We start from the raw sequence: 19,972 nt of genomic DNA on the forward strand, positions 1-19,972 counted from the left end.
GTTCTTCGTTGACTTAGCAGTTTTGACTGGAGGCATTCCGTGCTATTGTTAAAATTCAGATTTATACACAATCAAACTAAGAACTAGTACGTATATGTATCAGGAACTTAATTGGCATGTCTCGCAATTAAGCTAATTACGCGCAAAACAAAGGCTTCAGCAACGTTTCGACAAGAAGATAAACACGTCAAGTAGTCAAGTCTATTATTTAACAGCATTTATTAGGTAACAAGGTTAAAAAGGAAACGGGGGTCTTCATGCAACAACAACAACAACAACAACAACAACAAACAGGTGTTCATCATGTTGGAGGGTAGCAAAGCCGCTCTTGTGTTTTTTTTGTCTGTTTGTTCGTACTTTCAAAATCGGCTTATAAATATTAGTCGTTTTTCATGCTGAAGTAAAAAGGCAGAACAGAAGATTTTATATATAACTCACCACCGTTGTTATCGGCATCCAATTATTTTATATCTCACGTATGCTTTTATCATGTTACTAGGATCAGTGAACCCCACCCGAGTCCTTCAATTTCATGACCTTTTGCTGTCGCCACGTCTTGGCTGTAGTTGTTCTGGGTACGCTCGTTGGCACCGATCATCGTGGCAAGATGCACCAGACGCTGTACCAAATACGAAGGCGAGACAAACCCGTTTAAATCGTAAACCAAGTTCAAGGCTTGATCATGCAGGGCAGGGCAAAGCAACGGGTTTGTTTCGACGTTCATGTGCAGCTCTTAGTAACAACAGGGGGCAACGTGTGTCGAAAGCGCTCTGACTAGCTGTCGCATTTCTGCTGCGGCTATTAAGAGCAGAAAATTACCTCGCAACAATCAACTGGAACTGAATAGAATACGGTTTAGCATAGACAAGGTGTGAGGACCGTCGCCGCCGCAACAACAACCACAGCAGGAGCAACAATAACAACAACAAGCATGTGTTCTGCATTATGTCTGAGAGTCGTTTTGCCGAGCAGTTGTCGCTGTAAGCAGATGTCGTCAGACGAAGCTCAACACTGGAAGCTGAAGTGAGGATCAGCTAGCGACTTTGAATAGGGGAAGGGTTTAAATCCATTCAGTGGCGCGAACGCGAGGATTAAGGCGACCATGATGGGCAGAATGTACCGACGTCACGAAATACATATTCCTATCTAATCTAGTTGGTACAAACATCGGTACGACGGCCTTATGTACTACAGCATCTACATCTTGTCGGCCGAAAGCTATGAAGTACACGAAAAGTGCGGTATAGAATACTCTATGCTTCATGAGTGCTCATGTATTAATCCCTTCCCCTTTCCTAAATCCCCCAGCGAGGTCCGTCGTTACCGTGGCCGCTACTACTACTCATACTGTTTTCCGCTCTTCTTCATTATACCTAACTAGGTAAAATTTTACTTTCTGTTGACTATATATAATAATGCGCAACTATGTATAATAATGCGTCTCTTTCTATATTCATTCTTTCTGTCTGTTTGTCTTTTTGTTTTTGTTTTGTTTTGTTTTGTTCATTCTCTGCATGCACTATGCGACGTCATAAACGCGGCTTTCACGTCCGTCAGTTCAATATCTAACTTGACGTTTATACTACAAAATGTAGAATTAGATAGTAAAGTTCCACAATTGATTTGGAACTGTATATACTTGTGATTGTCTTTGCTTTTTCAAAACAACTGGATGGTGACCAGGCATTTACTTGATGGCTATGCCCACGCGCTAGCAAAAGTCATATGGTTAGGTAGGCTCAGAATTGGCTCCCTTCGAGTAAAATCGTCTGACTGAAATCTGAAGCACTTTCGTTTGATTTAAAATGAATTAGTATCTAAAGAAATTCGACGAAAATAGATGAAGTAGATGAAACACTTTCTGATACGATGTTCTACGATGTACACACGTCTACACCAAAATGATACTTTTCTACTTGCACCGACTTTCCCCAGGGAGGCAGCTGCGGCGTTGGCGAAATCTTTGTAACGTATTGAAAATATCGTTGTATAAGCGGGCGTGTATGTGAGTATGGCCGCCTCATAAAAGGTGGTCAAAATAAGTGAATTTGCCAAAAATAGGAAGAAAGTACTGACCTGAACCTATCCGTCTGAAGTAGAAAGCGAACGTCCTATTTGTACAACGCTGTATAATTAAGGACAGCGATTCCGTGGGAGAAATGAATTTAATTAACATAATAAATGAACCGTGATTCATACTCTTCTATCTTTTCTTTTAACTTCTTCCGTGTACCGCTTGTCGGTAGGATAGATTTCTGTATATAGATACATAATTTTATTGAAATTGGAAAATGAATACCACTAGAGAGTAGACACGAATGAAGCTTGTCCTTTAATGGCCGCATTTCGTTGAGCATAACAAGAATTGATAAACGCGTGATTTCGAGGTCACCGTATTTAATGAATAGACGAATGCGGCTCCTGCAGATCACCCCACGATCATTTGACAATCTATTATTAAAAGATAGATATTATGTTGAAGGGATCCACTTTTACAGTGACTTCCAATTTGTCCTTTATAGAAAAGCAAACTATTGCGCTAATTGAGTGTTCAAACCTAGGAAACCGTCCACGACTCTCTTCTGCTCTTAAAAACAGCTGAGGCTCACAGAGAACAAAACCGTATTTAGTCGCGGCTCAGCCAGAAATTTACCATATGAAATAAACATTATCTATTATTGTGTATATTAAATAGTGAAATTCTAATTTCCAGTCATATATATATATAGGCCGCAATCATTTATTATAGACAGTTTGCCCGCCCGCCTGCCTGCCTGTTTCGTTATCGACGCTGCACCACTATCAGTGATTTCTCCATGGAGAAGATGGCAGGATTGCATACGGATCATCCTCTTAGCTAAAAAATACAAATTTAAGAGTAGATATGATATTGTTATCACCTGACGCACAATTATCTGTCAGCGTAGTCTTTCTTTTTAGGCTAGAGATGTTAGTATCTTGATTTAGCAGGCGTTACATGAAACTGCTTATCTCACGATTAAGGTCGACACCGGCATCACAACGGTTCTTTCACCATCATCGACATGTACACTCACATGTATTGTAAAACATGTATATAAACACATCTTGTACACAATAATTTTTCATCTTCACTGTCATTAGTCGGTGAAATCCATCTTGCAGTTGACCGTTGTCGTGAGCACAAATGCTCACAAGCCCACTAGCGCGCGCATGTAAAAATGCAACGTCTTACGACAATGGTTTTACCGGACGCCTAGTTAGACGGAAGTTACACAGGTCTCTTTGTCTGTCGATCGGTGGCATTTCGCGCGGGGGCATCCGCAGTGCTCTTGTAGTGCATCGTGCGTGTGCATGGCGACTGCCTTACACTACTACGCGTATACTTTTTCTTTTCTGTTTCCATTGTTGATGCCTCAGTGCTTTTCACTGATTCGGGCTCAGCTGTGCTGTTACTTCAGACGTCGTTGTTTTCGATGGCATCCCCGTATTCACTTGCGACTTCGGCAATATTCTTCTGTAATACTGCCACGGCAGGTGGCGTTCGCGCTTGCTTAGACCGGCATCAGCGCTTCGGCTTTGTTGCTATTGCTGTTGACGCGTTGCCTGCCGTTATCAGTTGTTGTCGACTCAACCCTGTTACGCATGTCCATTGTCCCCTTTGTTCTTTGTAATCTTCTCTTTTAGCAATATCAAGTTCAGCTGTTGCAACTGTAACCATTGGCTCCCTGAATCCCTGCATCTTCTTAAACTTTTCCAGTTTAATTGCCTTCTTTATTTTAGCAGTGGCGGACGATATCAGTTCCCAGCTAGATTTGGCGAAGCATCAGTTGTCGGCCGGTACTTTCACATCGTCCATTACCTGAATATGTGTGTCGTTCTGCCTCAAGCAACAACGTCAAAACAACATTGCGGCGGACTGTTAAGACGCCTAAAATCAACGTTAAATGTAAGCCAATGTCCAAGGTAGTCTGCCTTGGACATTAACTTACCGGGTGGCCCGATGTCTTTGCGTGTATCTGTGCGTGCGTTGATGCCTGTGTTTCATTTGCCACTGGGAGCAAGTTCTTGTCACTTCTGGGTCCAGCTGCAACATGTAGAATTTACCAAAGACGCTCCGAATAGTACTGTTGAGCAATGTTTTCCTCTGTCTTCCAGATTGCTACCGTCTTAAGTGAACGCGTCGCAGCATCTATTTCCTTTCTGCTGTTACAATTGTTCGACAATAATGATCGCCCCTCTGTCATGTAATTGTGTTACATTGTCATTTATGATTTGCCACTACGGATAATCGTGCGAACGCTGTACGCAGTATCACATAGCATACAATACGTGCATAGGCGGATATAATTGGCAACTTCGTAATTTGAATTCTTTTTATAGTTTAGGCTGTCTCTGTTTTCAACCATCAGTAGCATTAAGAACCATAAGGACATCAGGACGCGCGTCCAAAATAGCCGACATTACTAGCGTTGACGAAACCAGCAACGCGCCCTGTTCTACACGCGCTTGACAGGAAGCATCGATATAATCATAATTCGTCACAAAACGTCAGAACGAAAAACCGATCAGGGTTTTTTTGCAGAGTGTCATAAATTTTAAATTTCGCGTCACCTGTGTCCTACAGGTTCGATGCGTAACAGATAGTTCGTTTTGCTGATGACGTATTGCTACTTACAGAAAATACTCCGGGCCTTACTTCCTGCAGTAACCTGTAGTAATAAAGGAAATTAAATAGTATACTATTGACTTCCTTTGACAATATGATTTATCCTGAATACGGTGCTACTTCGAAATACTAGTTCAACTTGAAGAACCCAAATAAAAAGAGAGCTTCAATATTTTTTTGTCAATAAAAAAGGCTGAGAAGCCTTTTGGAAGATCCGTTATATCGATGAGTACAGCTCGAATGCCAATCCCATGGGTAGCATATAAAATATACAACGCATTTTTACCTCCGATTATTACGAAATAACGCAATTAGATCATATTAAATAGAAGTGACCTCATCTTCGGTGGTCTCGTTACCAAGTGTCTAACTGCTCTCTTGATATAGCCAAAAATGGGGTGTATGCGAGGATAGTTATTGCGCAAATATATAAAATCTGAAGCCACTTTTTTTCTTCTGGTTGAACATCGAATATACAATTAGTTGTATGAATTTCAGCTACAAATACCTGAAAACGATAAATCAATTGGGATAGATTTTGGCTGTTTGTCATAACGCGTATGCGTTCACCCACTACTACTTGTACCAGACGAAACCCAGTTCTTGCTACAACAAGCTCGTCATTGCAAAATAGCAGTGCATCGGTTTCGAAATTTAAGGGATGATTGGATATTATCGAAACTCTAGTCTTTAACGATTATACTTCTTTGGTCTTCCAAGTCAACACTATACGGCTTCACAAATGAGCGCTCTGTTGCAGAAGAATCAGCAAAAGTAGGTTTCAGCGTAGCTCAACAGAAAATCCATCAAAGAACAAAAACGGTGCGGACCTTAGAGTTGATCGTTGTCGTCAGCGAAACAACGCTGTTAATAGTCATTCGATTTCGGTCAGATCATTCTTGAAAACGTTTGATATGAGTAAGTGTACGATATCGCGGACGGTTCATGAAGATACGTGCACGTTACGTAACGTAATAGTTGGACGGATGCTACGTGAGGATAATAAAACCAAGACATCTGATCGTTCTCCGCCTTTGATTTCTCTCTAACAAGTAGTTTCTAATAATCAATGCCAAAAGTTGCAAAAAAAAATTCATGTTGCAAGTGCGGTGCCCGGTGACGAAAACGTTTTTTCAGCATTCTTTTCCCAGCAAGGAGAATGCATCACTGAAGAAATTTGCCTGCATGTTCTATAAACTTCCGTGCAACCGTGGTACAAGAAGATCGTAAGAAGGCACTGGCCGATACCAACTAATCACCTGGGATTATAAGAATAGTCTACGATGAGGCCCTTTAGCCGCGGAACGGCCCAAATATGAGCCCGTTGGATTATTGTGTAGGAGGCGTTATTGAGTGGGAGTTTAGCAGTTCTTGACACGGTTACATCAACTTTCACCTGTGGCTTTATTAAGAAAGTTTTCGCAGGATTGCAAAGGGAGCATTGGAAGCGACGAGTCTGTGCGCTGTTTAGGACTCGAATTGGAGCTGTACCTGCGCTGTATATTGGGTCGGTGGTTATCATCATCATCATAACAAAGTTCGTACGGCATTAAGTTTTTTCTAAAAATGCATTTTTCTACCAAGTGAAACGAGCTAATCAAGTGACGGTATCGTAGACGAGCTTTTACTCAAATTTGCCCATATAGCAGAGGATACGCGTAGCGCTAGTTTTTTTGGTTACTGTGTGAAAGAGGAAAAAGATCATCGATAAATGATACGAAAAATAGCACGCAAAGCTTGACGACATGCGAGTGAGGAGAAATAGATGCGACGCAAACTCGCGATTGGGTCACTTAACTTATTGGGTTTAGTGAAACCCAAAGAAAAAATGTACTTAGTTAGTGAAAGATTAATTAATACAATAAGAACTCTATCTGCGGGTGCATGTATTTCTCTTAAAATTGGATTTACGCAAGATCTAATCACGACTCGTCCAAAGTTACCTTCGAACATTTGTAGACGAGCTCAAAATTCTGAAAAGTTTGCTTAGCTGGTACTTATTGATTGATTTCTAATTTTTATGGTGAAATTACTATCCAATTAAGGAGAAAAGAGCGAGTGGGGTTCTTCGTTTGATAGACCATAAGAGCTATTGTATGGTACGGACATCAAACGCTAAGGAAATAATAGTTTTTAAACTTTAACAGATCACGTGAAAACAAATTTCCTTGTAAAGGACTATTTATTAACTTAATATCTTAAACGTATAAACAGTTTTTCCCCTTGTCCATTTTTCCCATCTCTAGGAAACTGTTTAACTTCTATAAATGAAAGTTTAAGTTCACTTTGAAATATCGTTTTAGCTTTTTGCCAAATTTGGATGTAGCGTTAAAAACATAATGTAGCGGAAAATCGAGAAATTTTGCACCCCCTTTCAACTAGTAATTTCATGCTATTAAATCGCCTTGTTTATCTTCATTTAAGCAAAAGTTACACAATAGCAAAAGGTTTGTAGATACAAAAAAGTAGTCCTTACTTCTGACCATTTTTGCACTAGTACCCTCGAGACGAACGAACAGCAGGTCTCCATGATTAATCTCACTAAAGAATCTAAAAACGGTTTCAATGACCATTAAACAGACAGAGCTGTAGTTGTAACAACTATCTATAGAAGGCTACAAATTTATATTAACTATATATAGCTAAGTTATTTCAAAAGAGCCACATTGGAAGTTGTTCGGAGATGCCCACACATACTCGACAGCTTATGTGGGGCCGTAGACAGATGTTAATTACTATAACGAGTTGGCAAGGGCTACCTTATGTCTGTCCTAATAAAAGTTAGATTGAATTTGCGAACACTTGAAAACAAAAATTATCTAGTGTTTTAAAGAACAATTTTTGCCTAACGGACTAATTTAGCAGCTGTCACAGTATGAGGAACTTACTAATGACGCAAAGTTGCCGGCTTCTTATAAGTATGATATCTATTTCTGAAAAAAAAGGGAATATCTTAAGAGGATTGTTGGAAATGTTACAAATTTTTAGAGTTTGGCTTTTCGATTGCCGCAGAAAATTGCAACGTTCCGCCCTGGCTTGGCAGAAAAGCCAAGAATCTCTTTTTTTACTTGATTCCTTTATCATTTTTTTTCTTTTTTAGTAGAGATTTTACACATGAAGCGTTTTAATTTTTTATGTTGATATCTTATAGTGTGGCATATCTAGTTAACATCACACTATACCCTTTAAGCACTATAAATATACGTTCATTTCAGGATTTGTAATCATAAGGATGCTTTGAAGACGCGAAACTGTGCAATTTAAGAACATTTTCCTCTACCCTGAGAATCCAAATTATTTCGACCGCATCTGGATATAAATGGACGTAGGATTTCCATATTGTTTCATGGACAAACGCAGAAAGGCCGACCAGCAATAAGCTTAGCGCGAGTACACACTATTTAAAAATAACAAAAGATACCAACGATACTGCCTTGTAAATACAATGATTTTGGTTTATTTACTTGCTTAAGCATGCTACTTAATTTTACAGTATTGACTTTTGGCGACGTCAGTCAAAACATACATCGTTTGTGCTATATTTACAGGCTGTCGACTAGGCAAAATCCTCGCCGAATTATATAAATAATAATACACACGAGAGCAGACTACGTACGAGGTATTTACAGGCGAACAAATCCACTTAATAGTCGACCTATAGATACTACCTATATAATCTCAGTACCTAGTTGAGCGCTTTTGTTCTTATATAAAGCGTTATATACATAATAAGACAGTAGTGTGATGCGTTTTGAAATTTACAAATCATATTAAGAGCCTTCTCGAGTCAGTTCTATAATAATGGTCATTACATCAAATAGTTGCCGAAACGGACATTCTGTGTTTCCTGAATGTTTTTTTTTAACTTTTACAAACATACAAATGTGTAGTTTTCAGTTGGTTGTACTCCAGATTTCCTTTGAAAAATATATACATATCAAATGAATTGTCTTTCCTAATATTTTGCTCCTATAAGCTATGCTCACTTCTTCATATTCAGCTAAGACGGGGGTCATGTCGCTAATTTTAGCGAGCTCATATGGAGTTTGGTATTTACTCGTTGTTCCTAACACAGTGCAACGCAAACCGATACGCGTACCAAATACGACCTTTCTTTGTTTGATCGTATGAGAAGACGAGCAACTCCTGTGTTTCTTTTTTTCTTTTATCAAAAATCGGTAGTGAATTTGGAAACGGGAATTGAAGCGGAACCTTTACCTATCTGCTGCCAGAGATTTCGACCTGTACAAGCTTACACTTGTAGAAGGTAGCCAGCATGGAACGCTTAGCGCTTACGAGGACATTAGAATATGCAATCTGGCGCAAGCTATCATTTCGTCATTATCGCCCCTCAGAAGATACTGTATCGTTGTCGCCACCTGGAAGAAGGTATTCAAGTATAACTTGATTAGAAATAGCTACCTGCTACGATCAAAGTGCAGTGCAACTTCTATGGACCAAATGCGATCAAATCCTATGTGCAGCCGTCTAGACCTTCCTTTCGTTTCAAGACATTACAATAAATGTCATTACGATATTGTTTTCAGACTGCCCTATGCCCCTATGAACATGGTGGGCTTCACCTTGGGAAACTGATCGTGGACGTAGAAAACGTTTGAAAAACGGTAGATCTTTCCCGCAAATAGTGGGCACATTGGAAGAAACGATTTCTGTCGGTAAGCCGTCGAGGGTCCGCTTTTAAACTGATCTGAATTCAATGGCGTTCGATGGCTACTAGAGAACGCATTAGGCGATGTTGAATTAACGAATAGGCAGGCATCGGATACAGGCTCAGGATGACCATATGGACGACCGTTTACGAAAGCTCGGATCTCCCACTCAGCAGACGATGAATTGATGGCTGTAATCATTAAGCAAAAGTAGCAAAGCAAAAGCAGTTAGGATATGTACGCACCGCCAAAATTATAAACAGTTCATCGACATGCCGTCTATTTACGCTTGGTTTCTGACGTTACGGATAGTAAGTGAACGTCCGTGTCGCGCCGCTATTGCCCGTAGAGCCGCCAGATAGGTTAATCTGACCTGGTAAATTGAGCTCCATAAAAGGTTAGCCGTAAGCGATCACGCATTTGAGAACCTGGGTAAATATCTTATCAGTTCTTTTTATATTACAAAAAACATAGCACACGCTTTCTTTTCTGTATCTTCGTTGCCAGAGTAAGCGGCCCTCTGCTGGCGCAATTATCAAGAGAATAATAACTATATGTGAGATAATTAGATCGATCGACTTGTTTTGGTCTAGGACGGTATCGTATACAAGTTAAATTATTAAATACATAATACGGGAATAAAAATGATGAAAATGAAAGACCAGAAACGAGCGAAAGGCTAGCGAAGAATAGAACGCAATACAAATGATAAAATCAAACGCTAGACGTGTTGTCGTCCATTTTCTTTGGATAATGAACAAATAGAGTAGAAGAACGATACGACTATGACGCAGCTGCTATGTCTCGCTAGGACGTATATAGGAGAGGAGTGAAAAGACGCAGACTCAGAAAAAAACGGGTGTCTTAGTGGATTTTCAACTTCTGGAAGTAATGGCATCGTCGTTGTCTGGCCAACGCCACAATTTTTTTGCTTCGACATCTGCTACAGTGTCCGACCAGTGGGGCACACCGCCCCCAACGACCTTCAACGCTTCGGCCAATCAAGCAATCAAATGCAATCAGTGGCACAAATACAATTGCCGGTGGCCAATGCAGAATCAATCACAGAGTATGCACAGTTTGTTATTGAAATTCGAACAGAAACAGCACATACTATATACATCGTATATACATACAATAATGAAATCAGAAAAGTGCCAGTCCTAAATGGAGAATGCACGATGTGACTGTGAATAGGCGACGTCGTCTGAAGTGTGCAGACGTGGCGATGAATAAGAAGTAGAAGCAGCACAACATCATGAAAAGCTGCACTATCAGCTGTCGAGAGAAAAGGAAGATACGCGGAAGAATTTAGAAAGAATAGGATAATTATAAAGAGGAGAGTCGACAGGTAAACGATAACGACGAACAGAACTACGTGATGCTTCTGATGACCGTGATCATGATATGCTGGTGAGAGGGCAATAATAAGGGAAGACCAAGGGGCGCGAGACATGTGGGGGGAATATGGAATAAGACAAATTTCACGGATAGAAGATAATAGAAGCTGTAGCGTACATTTGTTCGTTTTCGTATGCTGCGGTGCCATAGCTTAACTCAGACTTGGTGCGAAACGGAAATACAACTGCTGCCGATTATGACTGTTACTACCTTGATGCAGAGTCACTAAGCTTTGCCTATTCTTCACCTGCATCAGGTCTTACTAAACTTTTTGCCGTTTTTGTAAGCGACACGAAAGCCTAGGAAGCATAACGTGAACCAGCCTGATCTCGAAGCTTTTAATTCAAATTCAGAAGATTAGCCCCTCTATATCGAGTCGAGCCCCGTGTTCACGTCCTCTGCCATTTTATAAACGAAAAAAAAAATAGAATTTCTATCATTGCTGGTTTATGCTAATACTGGTGATAACGAATTCCTTCTACCGAATAAAATCAGATATTAATTATGGATACTTTTTAAATATATTCTACTTCACTAATTAACAGCATCACTCAATCTAGGTTTAATTTACAAATAGAAAACTGGACATTTCGAAGGAATGAACAACTTTTAACATAACTAAAAAGGATGCTTGCTACTGCGAATTGAGGATTACATATATTTGGGTAAATAATAAGTGATAAGGCTCAATAGAATAAATAGAAAAAAGACTCAATTTGAGGATACGAGATGGGCCGGTCAACGGTTGAACGCAAGCGTAACAATATTATGACATCATAGATATCAGAGGTGGAAAGAATAGAGTAAAGGGGTATGGGGAATGAAGAACTACTTACGGGAACTCAATTGAGTTGTCATCTTTATCGTTGTACGATGGAAGACCCGACACGGTTGAACATCGCAGTTATCCACATCCATCATTTTGATGTTTCTTTTAGGGTCTGGAAAACGAGCAGAAGTTGCTAGAAAATTAACAGTCAGTTCAACGAATAAAGCCTAGGTTTGGAATTATGGACAACAATGGTCCTATTACACTTAGGCGTGCTCCAGTATTTCATTAGCAACTTTCTACGTAAAGCAATCACTAAAGCTTCTAGCTGCTTTTACGCCACATCTATCAAGCTAGGATGTTTCTTTCTGTTTTGCAGGTTTGCAGAGAGGTAAATAACGGTACAGACCTATTGAGATTACATTACTGGGTTACTAGATAGATGGAAATTTCCGTCTGCCGGCTACAACGCTTATCAAGTAACAGTAAAACCCCAATTTGTAGAAGCACGATCGTATACAAACATCGCCACTGGCCCACGTTTCGCTTAAGTGGTCCCTGCTGATGAATAATGGACGAAAAATACGGCAACACAAAACAGGGGGACGTTTTAGATAACTAAGCAAGACAGCGTAGAAGATTTTTAGCGCTCGCGCTGCGTTGCAATAAAAGAAACTGCCCTGGTTAGAAAACTACACCCAAAAATGAATGAACGACAGATAATCGTTGCACCGGCGACCTTTTTACGCAGACCTATCTTCTTGTTAAGCAAATATCTAGAACCGTACCGTTGTTCTGACGTTTCGATGTATACATATCATTAGTAAAGGCAAAGGAGTCTCAATTCGGCACGCCGTTCGAATCAATTTTAAATATAATGACTTGATCAACGGCCGCTTCTTCAAGATCGCCTTCATTCAGGTTCAAGTTCGCCTATATTGCCTTATTAAAATGGGCTAAATAAAGGCAGATAGTATAATAATGGGCTTCAATTATAATACATGTTGAAGTGAATCAATAACGGAAACGGATGGCCACAAGTAATAGCATATTAATAATCGTCGTTAGGCCAGTAGAAGTATTGCCGGTCGTTTATAGCCAGGCCACTTCAAGTCGTTAGGACTCAGTTTTTCTGTGGCCACAAGCTTCTCATCTGCGCGCTACTCACTCTATAGACAAAAAATAACAATGACATTACCACGAAAACATTTAACTGCTTAAGAAGGTAGATGTGGATTGCACAGCACGTATCTCTACTTAGCGGCCGTGGCCTGCGCCGGGATCGCTGCAATACTACGGGTAAAATCCGCTGTTGTAGGGAAATTTGAACGGTAGGCCGGTAGCAGGACGTCCCTTAAATCATATTACCGTTCTTATATTCTGGATAAGATTAATAGTGTTTAGTTCGTTTTACAGAGGGCTGTGATTCGGTAGATGAGAGTGTCTCGTGTTTTTTTTTTTGAAATGACTGATTTACGTACTTGATTGTTTTTGGTGAACAGGCGATCCTAGAGGACGGAAGGCGAATGGACCACAAGTTAAATAGGTAGACGACAAAACAAGCCGATGGCCTGGCCCGCAGAAGTTTCGTAATTGTTCAATATTTGTGTACGTCAGATAACTTACGTACCTGGCACTGCGCAAATATGAAACAGGCGCAAGGATTTCGGTGCCATTACGTACTGTTCTGTTACGTAATAGTTATAGACACCACACACCAGTATAACCGGTATATACCTGGTAGACTTGAAGACGGACTAACGACAACAGCAGAGGAAAGATTATAGCTTCGCAAGGCAAGATAGTAGTAAGGTCTCAACTTGCCGACTGATTTCGAGATTGACATTGAATAATATAGTTTACACGTTCGTTCCTCTTTGTTCGAGACTGCCCGTAGCGTACGTGTATAAACATCTGTTTCATTGGTATGGGGGCCATATCGGTCGTAAACTAGAGATTATCGATTGTAACGGCAGTTGAAATTTTCATGGAGCAAAGCGATACATACAATAGAGTGCTATAAAAATAGTTGCCAACGGCAAAGATAGCACGAGACATTGACACGTGAAGCTAACCTCGGGAGCATCGTCCGCAGGCGCTCATTAAAGACAAAGGAGTACCCAGAAAAAAACAAGCGATTGAAAGAGATCGAACCGAAATCAGCGGCAAAATAAAAATCAAGAAATATTCTACCAAAATCGGCGCATGTCTAAACCGGCGTAGAGAGCCATATAGGAGCTTTCCTTGGCCCTTTCCTCGACCCAGATGGCAAACGCCAAATCTAGAAGACGCCAACGGTCACGGTTTGGTCCTCGTTCATAAGAAATGTAAAACAAACCCTTCCAGCGTTTTCTGCTGCGCAGAGAGTAGTGTTCTGGCGAAACTGATATCGCCTCCAGATGACATTTGGCGATAGCAGCAGCAGCGTGTTTAAATGTGGATTGAAAATAACCGTAATCTTCTATCGTCCATCTTTCCGTCTGGTGTCGTCTTGATCTTCATCTGCCTCCTTTTTTTTCTCTTTCGTCTTTTTTCGCCAGCTTCTGGCGACGACACGATACTGAGCCGAAATCACTATAAAAGAGGACGGGTGCACGGTTTGAAGCATTAGATCGCAACGGCACGTTGGCGAAGATCACCCGCTAGAAACTCCAGCGAGGACGCTTGTCAGCATGAAGGCTCTGGTGAGTACATATCTCGAAAGGAAGCCTTGAGTGGTGACTGAACTTCAATGGATGAACTTCGATGGTACATCGTGAGCATTCTATTCGATGTGCTCTCTAACACGTCAGTGCCTCGATCTTCTCGGTGACCATATTGCCAAATTCATTCTGTTTGCACCGCCATTGCGCGAAGTCAAGCTCTCTGTACAGGCAGTCTTAACTGGCTACTCTGCATGAGCAATATGTCTATTAATCCTTTTGCCTATTTCGACATACGACTGAATATTATTTTAAGTTTTCGAGATGTAAAATTTCAACAAACAGATAAATTCTAATTGACCAAATATAACGCGCCTGTTTCAGTCGGTTGCATGTACTTTCGGTCTGGTGGTTTCCGCCTTTGGTGGCGCACTAACCACCAATTTCGGCGTTAACGACGGCTTTGGTGGTTACCAGTCGTACCACGCACCGGTGTCTCAAGTGAACACTATTTCTGCACCGGGCTTCGTGAAAACCATTGCTTCACCCGCTTTGAGCACTAGCTATACGAAAGTCTCCACCGCCCCGGCAGCAGCCACGATTGCGTATGCTGCGCCGGCCGCCGTACAAAAAACAATCTCGTACAACACCCCAGGTTCAGTCGTTACCTACTCTGCGCCTAGCGTCCAAAAAACGATCTCGTACGGCGCACCGATTGTGCAGAAGTCTATTTATGCCGCCCCGGCCCCAGTTATCTCGTATGCCGCGCCTGCTGTACAGAAAACCATCTCGTACACAGCTCCCGCGGCGACTATCGCCTACGCCGCCCCTGCGTCGACTCTAACGTATACCGCGGCTCCCGCCACGACGATCTCCTATGCTGCTGCTCCTGCCGTTCAGAAGACCATCTCGTACGCCGCCCCTACAGTTCAAAAAACCATCTCGTATGCAGCTCCCGCAGCGACGATCTCCTATGCCGCCCCAGCTGTCCAGAAAACGATCGCCTACGCTGCGCCGGCTGTCCAGTACCAGCTCAGCAACCCCGGCTTCACGAAGACAATCCAGACTCCTTACTACTCGACTGTGGCCTCAAGCCAGGCTCTCCCCCAAGCCCAGAAGCAGATTGACATTGCTCATCACTTTTAGAAGAGCTAATGTATAGTGTATCAGATGAAACCAATGGCTATCTAGCATCACTGGCGTGAGAAGTTTCGATAGGGTCGTACAGAGGCACTGATGACAGATGAGAACATGCGTGAACACATGAGCCCGCTGAAGGGCCAACAGGTGGAGATAACTAACTTATGGAAACTTTATTTGAGGAGTGTGAGTAAATTATGTGTATTTAAATTTGTAAATGAAAAAATAAAAGCAAAAAAAAACAGGCATCTTGAAGCAAGATATTCAATAGAATTTTACTTTGGCGTCAAAGCGTAACATATAAGCATATGTCGTTATAATACCACTCAGTAAATATGCATAAACGCATCTTTATAAGAACAATCAGTCAATCCACTTAACTAAAGCAACGTTCGACTCGACCTCTCGACGAATAATTACAACTGTGTAAGGTTTTTACCTCCTGGGGGTTGCTGCCTCCAGCTCGATCTCCACACAGTCGATTTATTTCACACATCTGGATCCTAGCTCACTTCGAATACTGCACATACAATCAACAACAATAACACAGTATGTACAAAGATCTAGAAAACAAAACAGAATAATTTCCAAAGGTCTACTTACTACACTCCTGATATTGCACTTTTCTAGCGAAAGAAGCCCACGGCCATGTCGTTACGACAACTAAAATTATCAACGCACTTTGAGTCACGGAAGTCATCTTGATTTTTTGTTATCCACGTAGACCGGTTCACCACAAGATTCGTTCAAAGGCGAGAGCGGATTGATATTCATATAGAAGCGTGACTCTTTATATACTAACGAAACAGTTTTGCAAAGGATGAGAAGTTGATGAGCTAAAGGTTCATAGACACAAACAGACTTCAACGCGGACGGCCAGCGCGAAGTATAAGTCCCGCCTCTCGTGAGCTCGACGCTGCTATCGAGCCGGGGGAGAGGATGAGAAAGAACCGCCTAAGTCGATATGCCACTCCGGAGCTTCATCCATTGTGACCGTCTAGCCACCTCCGTTGTGGCGTCAGCCGTCGCTGTTATGTTCGAACAACAATTGTGGTTGCGTGTATACCATCACTGTACTAGCGGAACCTTAATAGAGCCCGAGTACTGTCCACGGGTTTATAAGGCTGGGCCTGAAAGGCAAAGACCCTCTGATAAAATCACATGAATTAGTGGACGCAACTAGAAGGTTGGCTACGTGTGTCAGCATCAACAGGGGCATTCGCTGAAGGTGCGACATTAATAAGAGATGGTTTTGTCCGAAGTGATATCTTAATTTGCCGCTACCGCTACTGCTGCTGTTGCAGCGTACGAAGCGACGGCATCTTCACTTTGTCGGCCGGAGCTTTTCATGTGGCTGACCTGTGATTGCCGTAGAGTCATCATTGCAGCAGCGGGACCAACTCATTCGTTACTGCCATTGGAATTTTCTGTTGTTGTTTCTTTATGGCTGTTGTCGGCGGTACAGCTTTAGAGTTCGGTGGCCCTCTGCTGCCCCACTAACCACCCCTCGAATTGAGTAGCACGACTGAACCCCGTGCCGAATAGACTTCCTTCGTTCATGTGACATTTCTAAAAATCGGTGCACTTAAACGAACGTATCATCGGTTAAGACTTGTCATAAACGACATTTTCTCTCTTTGAAAAATAACCTACAGCTTATTTGCTATTATGTCAACGTGAATCCCTCTGGGACGATCTGAATATTTCATGAAGGAAAAACTAGAAGAAGAGGATGGAGAACAGGAAGTTTATCGTTGCCCCGGCTAAGCACATAACTTCTAATAGTGGCTTTCGCAGCCTTTCTCTGTACGCACTTATGTACCTCACCGTTTTACAGACAGGCTGTAATATGCCAATTGAGTTCAATGGACGTAAATCGCTCTTAGCAATTCACTCCGTATGGGAAAGGTACAGAGATGACATAGCTTTCGATAAATGTCGTACGTGGTACGGCCTCTGGCACACTCTTAATTCCTCTGTCATCATGATGAACCTGTCGCTGCGGGAAAATTAAATTTACAAAGATAATCTAAACGTAGAACCTTTTGTTATTAATAAAAACTCTCTGCCAGCTTTCGTAAAATGAGCCGTACGCCTAGTCTTCCCCAGGTCGAAGAAACAAACACGTACCACTGTCCTAGTGCCGCTTAAATTGAGGAACCGAATCTTATGCAATGACCGGCAACTATTAGGCTCTAAAACGTATTTATGCTTGACGCAGAGCATTCATTATATGTATTCAAATTAAGAGCTTCCCGTCTAGATGGTCAGGTATTAACTTTTAATTCATGTATTCGAAAATTATATCAAGCTTATGTGCCTTTAACATATCTTCATTAACTTTACTATAGTTATGGACTCTTCAGATTGATTTTTCGCGCGAAAAAAGCAACCGTTTGTTTACGGTTCGCAGCCGGAACGATCTGACATAAATCATTACTGAAGGGTCTTATTATCAGAAAATTGTTTCACGGGACCTTGGTGACTTCCTATTTGCACGACCCTTTCTGACGCAAGATTACAGATCGAGAATGGTCGGAATGGGTCGCAGTGCATAGCCAGCTAGGCAATCCTTGTGATGCCGATTAAGTAACAATGTGTTACATGATTTGAATGTTTCATTGACAACAAGGATGTTATTCTATTAATAGAAACCGAGTACGAAAAAACTACTTAGCTTCAGGATTACTGACGTTTGTTATAGCCTCACGAAGTCACGTTAAACATGTCTTCCAGAAACGTTAAAGTGAAGGTACCTTGCCTTGATGTTGTGCTATAAATCAATCGAAGAATTTGCGGTTCATAGTTCAAAGTTCATAGTAATAGGCAAAAATTTGTCATGTACTAAGAGAATGTTCAAAGATGTCCGCGGTTCAATCTTCGAAAAGGTTCAAACTGAGTCAAGAGCTAGGTTGGACAACCATAGAAGTTTAGGCCTTGTAAGGCCACAATCAGCTATAAATTAATGTCAAAAGTGCTTGTATTATATTACTGAATGAGTATTTTGGACCGTCTTTCGGTCGGAGAAATTATTCAGATATTAGTAGAGCGAGAAACGTTTATAAATGTAAAAAAAAAAGTAAATACGCTTCAGAGTTACGTTTAACTCCGACTCCCAATTACTAACTCGAATGAAAAGTTATTAATAAACTTATAACTTAACAAAGAAGGGTGCATACGATATTTGTTGTGCGTACGTCTAGCTGTTTATTCCATGAGGCGAAATTAAAATCCTATAGTTATCACTACATTTAGAAAGCTGCAACATCTCTTACGATAGCCACATACATCGTACATTGCTATTATTAACATAGCGCTCAAAATACGAAATATATAGGCATTTTTCTATACATGTGTTTACAAAAAAACCCCACTCACAAAAAGATGTGGAAATTGTCAATATATTGAGTCCGCTTTTCGCCTTTTAGAACGTAGCTGTTCCGCGCGAGCACCATACAATCATTAGTCCACTAACTATACAGGTAAACTCAGTTTTCTTGTGGGGGCAAATCTGTCGCTTCGATAGGCAGAACTGGACACAGTGGACGCTATGGGTCTGATTTGCAGCAGGAACCCATTCTTAGCAACGGTACTAGGAGAGACTCTTTGCCTCGAGCTCTGTACGAAGCAACTTTCCATTCGACGGTCTGGAACTCTATTTTTGCCATCAATAGTTATGTATTTATGGCGGGCTAGGGTTAGATAATTCGCGTTTGTCATTTACAAACCTCCTTAAAACCACGATGGTTTTTGCAGTCTACATAGATCCATTATCCGCCGGTAGCTTGCGCAGACGACGATCAGAACCTAGCCAATAAGCGAAAATTTGTTATTTTTTAGTAGTTAAAGGGGCTGCAGTCCAGTGCATTGTAGACGCGGGTTCAAATCATGAGACTGGCGGCTCCATCAAACGATGCTCTGCGGGGCCACATAGACGACAAGGTAGCTAAAATCGATCGTCGTGCAAATCTTTAGTACATAATGGCCGAGCCAATGATGGGAACAAAGTTTGACTGCGTTCATGTTTTCAAAATTACGTTTGTTAATAGAACAGTTGTGGGATGAGCAATTAAGAAAATTGTAGAATTGACTAGCAGGCCCATTTTAGGCCTCTGCAACAGCACGTATACGACTGCTCTATGAAGGCATCTTTGTTTCTATATAAGTTAAGATTGACTCACAAATGCTTCGGCTTAAATGCGGGGTGTAGGCGTTTGATGTTGTGCCTAAGTCAATGTAGCGAGCGACTGAACCGCAATACCAGTAGGAACTTTCTACTGGCCGTTAAAGGTGCTATACAAAGCTTCCGGTGCCACGGCTCCACGCCTAACGAAGCCAATCAAGGCTAAAAAATGCTATAATTCTAACACAATTAGGAAAGTAAGAGCTTTTCTGAGAGTACTATCCTTATGCATCAATCTATAAGGTAAAAGATAGCATAATTTATGTACTGACTAGACTATCACCTAAGTCATAAGCTAAATAAACGGCCACCTTAATATATTTTAAATGAACCTTTTAACGCGAGGCAGACGGAAGCCATGCGAGCATGAATGAGAAATGAGGTACGAGATCTATGTATGCGTAACTACATACGAGAAAAGCAGGCATGTTTAAGGTCAGCTGTTGTACTCTATGTTCCACATCATACCCCTGCTAAATTTCTCTAGATTGACCATGTACATAAATAAATCTGATTCAC

General features: G+C 41.3%; 2 protein-coding genes across 2 annotated transcripts; one reads left to right on the forward strand and one right to left on the reverse strand.

The window, feature by feature from the left end:
* Positions 1-8,078: 8,078 nt before the first annotated feature.
* Positions 8,079-16,147, reverse strand: LOC111270432 (NPC intracellular cholesterol transporter 2). Its single transcript, XM_022850654.2, has 4 exons — positions 15,874-16,147; positions 11,556-11,660; positions 9,232-9,509; positions 8,079-9,027 (listed from the first exon to the last, which is right to left on the reverse strand). Exons 1-4 carry the CDS (start codon positions 15,968-15,970, stop codon positions 8,941-8,943), a joined length of 567 nt encoding a protein of 188 aa, XP_022706389.1. The 5' UTR covers positions 15,971-16,147; the 3' UTR covers positions 8,079-8,940.
* LOC111270431 (uncharacterized) lies at positions 14,062-15,533 on the forward strand. Its single transcript, XM_022850653.1, has 2 exons — positions 14,062-14,172; positions 14,515-15,533. Exons 1-2 carry the CDS (start codon positions 14,161-14,163, stop codon positions 15,274-15,276), a joined length of 774 nt encoding a protein of 257 aa, XP_022706388.1. The 5' UTR covers positions 14,062-14,160; the 3' UTR covers positions 15,277-15,533.
* Positions 16,148-19,972: the final 3,825 nt, after the last annotated feature.

Source organism: Varroa jacobsoni, unplaced genomic scaffold, assembly GCF_002532875.2.
Source record: "Varroa jacobsoni isolate VJ856 unplaced genomic scaffold, vjacob_1.0 scaffold_1472, whole genome shotgun sequence".
Lineage (NCBI taxonomy): Eukaryota > Metazoa > Arthropoda > Arachnida > Mesostigmata > Varroidae > Varroa > Varroa jacobsoni.